This window comes from Pleurodeles waltl, chromosome 11 (genome assembly GCF_031143425.1).
Source record: "Pleurodeles waltl isolate 20211129_DDA chromosome 11, aPleWal1.hap1.20221129, whole genome shotgun sequence".
NCBI lineage: Eukaryota > Metazoa > Chordata > Amphibia > Caudata > Salamandridae > Pleurodeles > Pleurodeles waltl.
The window spans coordinates 491199474-491209829 of record NC_090450.1 but is presented as its reverse complement, the minus strand read 5'-3'; the positions used below and the strand labels follow the sequence as shown (position 1 = coordinate 491209829).

At 45.7% G+C, this 10356-nt stretch overlaps 1 protein-coding gene across 1 annotated transcript in view; it reads left to right on the top strand.

The window, feature by feature from the left end:
• The first annotated feature begins 1186 nt into the window (after positions 1-1186).
• Positions 1187-10356, top strand: part of LOC138265810 (serine protease HTRA1-like) — a 579494-nt gene continuing 570324 nt past the window's right edge. The window contains exon 1 of the mRNA XM_069213870.1: positions 1187-1957. Within this exon, the coding sequence (XP_069069971.1) occupies positions 1513-1957 (445 nt within the window). The 5' untranslated portion in view covers positions 1187-1512. The remainder of the gene's footprint in view (positions 1958-10356) is intronic.

The window sequence follows — 10356 nt, the reverse complement described above, 5'->3', positions numbered from 1 at the left end:
GTGACTATTGGATCTTATATAATGTTGTTAACAAAAATATTTCAAGCCACCTACCTTCATTGTAACTTTACATAGTTAGAAGGCCAGATTTACAACTGACAGCTTTTCCCATTAAGCAATCAAGCATACAGCCTTAATAAATAATGCCTCTTCGGAAATGCCATAAGGCCCATGAATTTATAGCCAATTTAGGTGGGAAATTGTTCTGTGAAATGCACAAAGTTGCCTCATTGTTCTGCAGATAGTCCTGGGGCAAAAATTTCCTCAAACCACCCTTTCCTTGCTGGATACGTGCCATACGGGACATGCCTTATAGCTCCATCAGTTTCAAGTTCACCAACTACCACTCAATAGAAGCCTGGCAACTTACTGTCCTTTGGATAGTGTCACCCCATCTGTCAAGTCACTCTTCTTTGGCAGGTGTCAGCCGCATTCCAATTATGCCCATCCTTCTAAAAAAGTAAAATACCTCCACATACTTTAATAGGGTCCTCCTCTTTGCAAACCTGCATCACTCTTCAAAAATAGGTAGAAATCTATAACTGTGGACTCAAGACGCATATTCACTACTTCACATCCTAGATCGACAATGTGCAAACACCGTTCACAATACCTGTCAAACCTATCATGACAATCAGCAGAGTGGTAAAATTTTGCCTGCGAAGTTTTGTCTTTTTTCGGTGTCAGTGGCAGTTATTTGAAGAGGTTTTGTGTTTGGGAAGCTCTATGGTTGTAGTAAGGTTACTGCCTTGAGTGGAGTGTCTGAATCAAATTCCAGCTGCCAATATTATGGTGGGCCTTGCTCTGTGAGGGGCTTTTGTGTAAGCCTCTATGCAGGATAAGGTTAGAGAGCCTGGAGAGTGCCACGTGTGCCGTGCAATATTTTGATGAAGAGCCTGGACTTCCTATCTACAGAAAGTGCTTGGCAGGGAGCGTGAAATACTTCCCATCGGGTCCTGCTGAAGCTGTCTAGGGAGGAAGAAGGTTCGCACAGTTTCTGACTGCAAGCCTCCAGTTTCACGCCCACTGCCAATCCCCTGACAGGCAGGTGGGGCCGTGAAAGCATGCGGGAAGGGGGGGGGGGGTTGCTGGTACAGGAGAGGGGAGCGGGGGCTCCAATACGAAAAGAGCCGCGGAACGTGCAGGGAGGAGTGTGCCGGTCCGTGTCCAGCCCCTGCACCCAGCCCTGGCTCCTGAGGGGCGCGCTCTGTCAGACCTGAAGCCTGCGCTGCAGCTGAGAAGTTGGCTCAGACTCTTGACATCTCATGGACTGTGTCCGATGCTGCAGCTCCTCCGGCGCTGAAGAGTGAGGCCGCGTTCCTCCTCACAACTTGTGTAACACGGAGAACCTGTGGGAGGAGGTAACGGAGGGCCAAGCATCTTGCAATCTACGAGCAAAGACCTTGTCACTGGCCTGCTTCGCCCTGAGCACCGCTCCCAGCACTACATACCTCTCAGCCCAACACCCAGACCTCTTTACCTCCTTGCCCTGTTACCGGCTCGCGCTCCACCATGTACGCAGGAGTTCTGTGTCAACTGCTGGTGCCCACCCTCCTCTTGCTCTCCGTTACCTCCCAGGGCCGGCGCTTGTCCCGCAGGCAGAGCCCCGCCTGCACCGGCAGCTGTGAGCTGTCCCGATGCCCCCGTCCTCAGGAGAATTGCATGGCTGGGGAGGTGCGGGACTCGTGCGGATGCTGCCCAGTGTGCGCCTCGGGCCTGGGTGAGGCCTGTAGTACCCGCGGGGCGCCCCCTTGCGGAGAGGGGCTAGAGTGCGAAGGTCCTAAGCGTAAGCATCGTGGAGCCGCCGGCATCTGTGTCTGTACCGCCCCCGAGCCCGTCTGTGGGAGCGACGGACGCACGTACCATAATCTGTGCCACCTGAAAGCGGAAAACCGACGGACGCAGCTCACCGCTGGCCCTCCGGTCATCTACATACAAAAGGGACCATGTGATACAGGTAAGAAACAAACCTATGATCACCTCGTGTAACACTCACTTGAGAGCGAAGACTGAGCTGGCAGAGTGTTTTTAGGGTTCATGGCTGTGAGGCTGCAAATATTTTCTTAACTACTGAACAAAGAATTAGGGGTCCTTTGGCATCTCTGTTTCGCCTTGGCGTATCTGGTATGTTCCTTGGCATCTCTGCTTGGCCAGTCCACTCATATCAAGTTCAACCTCACACCTTCCGAGCAAAGCTAGAACTAGAAGTATCTCTGCAGAGCAGCTCTTCTTGGCCTCCAAAAAGGATGCTTGGGAGCCTCACATCACAGAGGGAATTGTCCTACTGCTCCTTCAGCTAAGGGTATGGCACCTTGGCCCATATTTATACTTTTTAGCGCTTCATTTGCGTCGTTTTTTGACGCAAAATCGACGCAAACGTAAGTTTGCACTGCTTTTGCGTCACAAAATGACGCAAATGCGGCGCTAAAAAAGTATAAATATGGGCCCTTGTGCGCACAGCATAATAATGTTTCCCATATTGGCAACAGTAAATTTTTCTTATTTCATCTGGACATTTTGTATTATACATGAAAGGCGATTTTAATTTATAATTTTTTACAGAGACCTTGGTGTTTTAATCATTTTACATATATTTGGAGCATACACATCATTCCACAGTCATCATTTATGTATTGTAATAACTACGTAAGTCTGTGTGACATCACTTCTATGACGTTAACAAGATACTATTTCTCACTCATAGGAATTTTGAGAATTTGAAAGCTTCGCATACCGAAGAGGCCCTTTGACACTAGACTTGGTAACTGTACCTAATCTGAAAAATGCTAGAGGCAGAGCCAGGGTAGAGCCCGTTAAAACTACTCAGAATGGCAGATTTATTTACGATCCACATACTAAAGGGGTCCATAGTAGGCCTAAGGCTTGTTTGGCACATCCAGTGGCCTTCCACCGAGGGCCACCATCCTTCACACACAGAAGGGTTATTTCACAGGGGAACAACCAACAATGGTTCCTGTAGCAAACTATCAATATGATACCGCTACAGACAGAAGGGAGCGTAACTTCATGAGAACCCATAAAACCAGACAGCGTAGCTCGCTGTGGAACCTCCGTCATCCACACCCAGTAGGGAAGATCACAGAGCATTAAAAACCCGCAATGGGTGCCAGCACCAACAGGCTACACCCAGAGGCAGCGCACTTAGAACCTCGGGTCATACGAGCCCAATAGGGGCCTATGAAATAGAAGGGAGACTGTTGTGGTCATCATAGCTGACAAACCTAATGGTACAGTTAGAGCACGCTGTGTTCCTCCAGTGACAGCCAGCAAGGATAACTAAGCCCTTTCATCATGCTCTTTTTTAGGGATTCAGGGAGACAGGCAAAGAATCACAAGGGTCATCACTGCAAACGTATACACAGCGCTAACCAGCATGGCTCCCTGCACACAATCTTCATTATATGCATCCCAATTGGACATTGCGAAACAGGCACTGGATGGCTATAGTCACAGTAGCTAACATGCACCCAACTAACGGCATTACTGCTTTGGGCTGGGGCGTGAGTGTTCTGAAAGGATTATGGTGCACGGGGGTATCGGGCTAGGATGTGTCCTAGCCCCATTTCTATTGTTCCTCTATATTAACCATCTGGAGAGGAAGCTTGTAGCTAGGTGCAGTGACATGCTCCAGATTGGGAAAATGAAAGTACAGATTTATATGCCAACGGTGCCGCCGTCAACATGGGCTGCACACCTGTCGTGTTGCAGCAGCGTTTGAATGCCTTTGCATCCTTTATGGAGGGGCTTGGTCAGTGGCAAAACAATAGTCCCTGGGGTGCGGGGGTTCCCCAAGCTCCAGGGGGCCCCCTCTAGCACAGTGCAGGGGCCCCTGGCCTGAGAGCTCCTGACTGTATGCAGAGCACGGGGAGGGGGGCCCTCAATTTTTTTTGCAAGGGGGGGCCGTCAAGTTTCGTTATGCCACTGGGCTTGACATGAAATTTTATTTTAGCAAATACTTTGAAATGTCCTGTGGATGCAGGAAGTTCGCGAAACCAACTTTTTTGCTCGACTTCACCTCTGTCAAACAAACACATGGATAGCTTGACCACGTCAAGGGGGTAACGTTTAAAATTAGTTTAAAAGTAGGGGATCCTGACAGCACCAGCTAGATATCAGAAATAATTAATTAGCAAGGACCATTAAAGCTGTCTTCTCCTTTGCGTCCAAACTAAGCAAAAGATCCCATGCCCACATGCTGGCCATATATCGTACAAAATGTGTTGGCGTAGCAACATATGGGGCTGGAATCTGGGGTATACAGGCGGCACCCCCCACATGTCACAGAAATTAAAAATACATGTAGTGTACTGGCCCGTCCACTGTCCATCGCCTTCTTTAGCACCCACAAGGAACTATGGCTTTAACACATTGAAGGTGTCCTTAGAACCGTTGACTTAAGACCCTTTATATCACTTTTCAGTGATATCTCTACATTTACTTATTGCATCTTTGATCGTTTTGACCTGCAAATATCCAGATAAATATTATATATTTTTCTAAACACTGTGTGGTGTATTTTTGTGGTGCTATATTGTGGTATTGTATGATTTATTGCACAAATACTTTACACATTGCCTTCTAAGTTAAGCCTGACTTCTCAGTGCCAAGCTACCAGAGGGTGGGCACAGGATCATTTGGATTGTTTGTGACTTACCCTGACTAGAGTGAGGGTCCTTGCTTGGACAGGGGGTAACCTGACTGCCAACCAATGACCCCATTTCTAACAAATACTAAAAGCAAACATAGGGCTGTTATGCCTTGCTTCTTCAGACTCGAAACCCCCAAACGCCAAGTTTTTATACCTTTAATAGGAATAAGTGAAGCTTAAATTCCAAGATTTCTCTCTCATGTAAAGTTAAAACCTGTGGCTTGGACAAATTTCCGTTAGGAAGTCATAATGTCATGTAGTTACAGTAATTTTCCAATATGTTTGTTTCACAAAATTCTAAAGATTGTCCTTTTCAGCCATGTCACAAAATCATTCTCCCTTTGTGTCATAAAATTTGCCACGAGCACAGAGCGGCTGCTATTCGCGTCACTTGTACTATTTTCACTTTTTTGTAGCGAAAAATGCATCATTGTGTCCAAAATGAACTCTAGTCTTCCTTTTTTGCTCGAAATATAGTGCCAAATGCTGGTATTTGCATACTTTTTCTGAAAATCTGCATAACTATCCAAACGCCAGTTAGGTGTATTTCGGACATTCCTAGTTATTGGCAATAAGATCAGCATCACTAGAGCTGTGCTGATAGCGAGCACTTTATTGGTGTTCTGACGGAAAAGTGTTAGCCCGGTCAAAGATATGTTCCAATAGGCAGCCCTTAATTTGTAAAACAATAAGTGCCAGGGCTCATATTTTTCATTAGAAGCCTGTTGCCGGCACCATCAAAGGACGAGAGTGCTGAATACCAAGTCTACATAGTCTTCATTCTACCTCATGACTCTTTCATTCATGACCACACACTCCACGTCTCTTTATTTTACTCGTTCAGACTCTTTTCCATCCTTTCTATCTCTCATTTCCTGTTGTCACTGTTTTTATGCCTTTCTCCCCCTTCTTGTTTCCACCTTTTGAGTCTACCCTCTATTGTTGTTGGTCAGTGCCTCAGGTGCAGTGCTTAATTTGTCAATAAAAAGGGCCAGTGCCCAAGGCCTTTCTCTTAAACACGCGGCTGGTGCAATTAAATGTGTGAACACGGAATACTGAGGCAGCGTAATCCTGAAGCCATCTCAGGGCTCTTCAGTCCACATAAAGCCACTCCCTGCCCCTTTAGCAAACTCTTGCAGCTTTCTACTTTCTCCCTTTGTGACGCTTTTTCGTTTTTTTCTTCCTCCGTCTTTCCTATATGTGTCTTTTGCTCGCAGCAAATGCTTAAGGCAGAAGAATAAGGCCCGGCCCTAAAAAATAAGTGCCGGTGGTCAGCACCGGAAACAACAAGCACAAATGTAGCACTGCTTAGGTGGGAAAATAACTACCCGTCCTAGAAATGAGTGCCTGTAGGCCCCCCTCCACCCCTGTCACCATTGGCTCAAATTAAGCACTGTCCATAGGTTTGCTCTGAACGAGTTGTGCCACCAGGATATAAAGTACGTGGTCAGGGATGGTATTTTAATTTTCAGAATGGTTTTAGGGAAACAGAGAAAGCTTACATATTTTTAGTAGCCCATGCAACAAAAGTCACAAAAACAGTAAGCACATATCGATCTTCAAAAAAACAACTGCATATTTTGAACACAGGCTATCAGTAAGAGTGAATGACTTTTCTTTTTTATGGCATTATGTATCAGTGACGTATGAGTTTAAGGCAGGGACGGACAGTCCTTTTATTCCCCCGGGCAATGCCCGAGGGTCTGGAGCCTTTGAGACTGGTTTTAAAAGACCAGGGCCGCTGTCACTTTCCCCGGCTCCCCGAGAATAATTTCTGCAGGCACAGGGAGTTTTAGGAGAGGGAGGGAGGGAGAGGGAAGGTAGAGAGAAAGCGTTCAGGTAGGGAGACGAGAAAAAAGGGGAGAAGGAGAGAGAATGGATGGAAAGAGAAAGATTGTGCGAGGCGACGAAGGCAGCGGGGCTGGTTTGAGCATTTTCGCCTGGGATGCTTTTGGTTCCTAGCCCAGACCTGGTTCAAGTGCAATGGCAGAAAAGTCGTTAGGCAGAGCAGAAGGGAAATTCCTGAACTACTTAAAGGTCCTACTAACTGGTAACCTAACACATTTATAGTAGGGTAATACGAACTCGGCCTGCGTACTCTTAGCTTCATCTACCGATTCAAACATGAATCAGAAAGTATTGTTTAAAAAAGCTGGTGGTATGCCTTAGCGCAGTGATTCAGAAGTTGTGTGAGTGACAAAGGTCGGTATGTCCGATAAAACACTGAAGGAAAAATATTCATCACAGGTTTTCATTCACTGTTGCTCACCCCAAAGAAAAGTGCTACTGGCCAACACCAAGAATCTGGTGGTATATGATATAAATATCCATGGAAGGTCCGGTGGTACCAGATAGATGGTGACCCCTGAGACTGGGCCACAAGCAGGAAAAACTGAAAATGGGGAGATCCCCGTTTCAAACGCGATGAATGAAGAGAGCCCACTTGTACGCTGGATTGAGGACTGACCACCTGCCTGCCACAGCCAGCATTACATTGCATTGTTGTGGTGCTCTTTAAAACGTTCAATATCTCTGGGGCTCTCTGCAGTTCTTCACTTCACTGAGAAGAGCTACCGCTATTGTCTGTTCATTTGTTCATGCCATCGCTTCCCTTTGCTGTCTTCCATTGAGCTATACTCTCCCTATCATTTCCCCTTCCTCTTAAGACAGCTCCCTTTATTTCTTTTCCTGTACCGTTAGCTCCCTGGAACTATCTCTTCCTGTATCATTATCGTTACCGTCAGTCAATGTCTACCTTCAGGTCAGACCTTTTTCTTCTGACCCCTACGTCACTTTGCTGTCAGTTAGGCACTATTTCCCCATTGCTCTTTGTTACCATTCCTGACATTGTTTCCCCCATCATTCCTTCCTCTGCTCTGTCACTGTCCCTTTTTCCTTCAAGGGTTTTCTCCGCTACAAAGTCCCTTTATCCCTGTCATCCCGTCAATTGTTTCCTGTTGCAGTTTCCCTGTCACTCTACTCCTTTCTGGCAATTTTTTTTTTCTTCAATTCCCACCTCCTCGGCTCTCTGCTCTAGTGAATCCCATGTGAACCAGTGTGAGGAAATGAGTTGTACTTTATAGTGTGGTTGTGCACACCACCATGTTATACACTTACAAACTAATTTAGGACCCTAAGATTTCATTTGTCAAACCTTCAGCTCAATCCTGAGTAACTGTGGCTCTGAGCTGCAAGACTTACACAAAACGAGCACGTGTAAAGCATATAAGCTGCACCAAAACAACTAAAGACGAAATTGACAAGACACCAAAGAAATACAACACCAGTTTATAAACATGGGCTGTATTTTTATGTATTTTTGAACACCACAACGAAAAATATTTACCGGAACGTTCTGGAGATATAGAATTTACAAGGTATAGTAAATTAAAGTATTTCACTCAACTACAAAAAAGCACTGGCAAATTCAGCACAGTTGGCACTTTGAACATTTTTCACCAAAAATGTGGACTAGTTGTATTGTGGTCTCGTAGAGGCAATTTAGGTGACTATCCCTACTAGGGAGTCAGTCAAGGGGACCCGCAAGACCCTCAAAATCAGTTACCTTTATAGGTGAAGCCGTCTTCAGGCAGTTCTAGGCACTTTATCCCCTTTGCAATGGATTCCTATGAAAGTGGGCAAGGTGCAAAGGATGAAGGATACAGAAGATGCTGTGGATGAGATGCTGTTGTTTGGTTCTTCCTGCCGCTACTCTTCAGTCCAAAAAGGGGGTGAGGTGGTCCTGATCAAAGGATCAACGTCCCTCAAAGTCCTCTCAGTGCTGGCAGTAGTTCACCAGTGACCCGGTATCGCAGTCACAGTAAAATCCTTCCCTAGGCGATAACTCAGCTTCTGGGGTACTAAGCTGCACTCCGACGACCCTTCTGGTCTGAACAAAATCAACTCTGTGCAACTTTAAGCATTGGGTCTTGGTCCCTAGTGATGCATGGCAGTGGTTTGTGGCAGCTTAAAGATTCTGGGCTACCAACTTGCCCTGCAGGCTTCTTAGCTGTGAACAGGAGGTCAGCTAACTGACCCTTGGAGTCTCTTGGCTTTGGCTGGATTTTGGAGACAACTTCTCCACAAGCAGGACACAGTGGGCACAATTGCTCTCCTTTGCTAGCCACCAGGTTGAGCAGTTGCAGTTGCCACTGGTGGAGACTCTCTTTGCCGGTTCCACGGTATAGCAGGACAGTTCTTCTTTCGTCCTTCTTCCAGTCCAGATGAGATCTGAGATCTGGATGCCAGGGGGCCCTACTTATGTTCTGAAAATGCATTCAGGGCAGGATGAGGTTGGTAGCCAGTAGGCTACCGAGTTCCCATCCGCCTAACAACCACTTCTTGGGAAGTGTGTCATCTGGCTATCCCAGGATGCACCACCCTGCCCACTCCCTAAATAGCAGAACCCCTCTCTCAGCGTACAGAGCTCCCTATCCCAACCCAGAGGTGTAGCTATCAAGGGGTTAGAGGCCTCTGAAACACTGGTTTTACAACAGTTTTCCCCTCCTCTTCCCAGGTGCCAGCTATTCTGCCTAAACAATGGCTTTAAATTTTGCACAGTTGGGCTACCAGTTCAAAACTGATCTTCCAATCTACATTTACGGACTGTGAGACCTTTTCATTTGTAACACCCAAGGTGATGCAACCAGTGCTGCAGTCCCTGGAGTGAATCACTAACTTATAGGCCCTAAGTAACCTGGGTACGATATACTAGGGGCTTACAGGTAGGCTAGCCTGTGCCAGGGGGGTGTAGCCAATGTACATGCACATTTTGGGGTGAGGGCACTGGCACTGAGGTCTGGTTAGCAGGACTCAGTGCACTCTCAGAGTCAAAAACCCTGCAGCATCAATAAAAAAAAACCTGAGGTGACCATACAAATGGAGCTACTTTCTTAAGACCAGGGAGAATGGGATGGTTGCAGTCTAATGATTATGGGTCATGTGACACAAAACAAATGAACATGGGAAGTGACTCAACGGCTTCAAATCTATCAACATTGACAAACTGTTATTGACTATTGTTTATGAGTGTGCTTGCACAAATATGCAGAACTCTAGCTACATTAAAATAAGGTATGTCCTAGTAGAATGTAGCTATTTGTATTGTTTGTGAAGCAAAGAACTAACGCTTATTATTGAGTGATCGGGTTCTTCAAAGTCCTGATGTAGTCCTTCATCACAAATAAGCCATTCAATCCTTTTTTAAGGCCTGGATTTGAGAAAGTCTTTTGTCTCACCAAACTATTGTTTAAAACTAACTTCATACACAATACACATACATAGAGGAGCTTTTAGTCACTAGGCATTGTCCATTAGTCCATTGGATTGTGCCAGCGTGTCTTACCTTATTGATCTTCTTTATGTTAATTGATAAGGGGAAGCGTTTATAGGTCGATGGACCTTTTGACTCGTTTAAGATTTTCACACCCTTAATCTGTACATATCATAAATATCGTCAAACAAACAATAGGAATTCTTTAGCGCCAGTAATTCTCACACACCCTGACCCATTCAGTCATGAATAGCCACACCTTTAGTATCAGTTAGAACATTTATTTCCCTAGATTAACAATGCTAGTATCACATAAATTAATCTAAAAACACATGATAAAAGTTTAAGAACAACACTGGTTGACCGAATCGCCTAAAGAATCTCAATTTAACTAATGAGTTGATAACTAATCCTT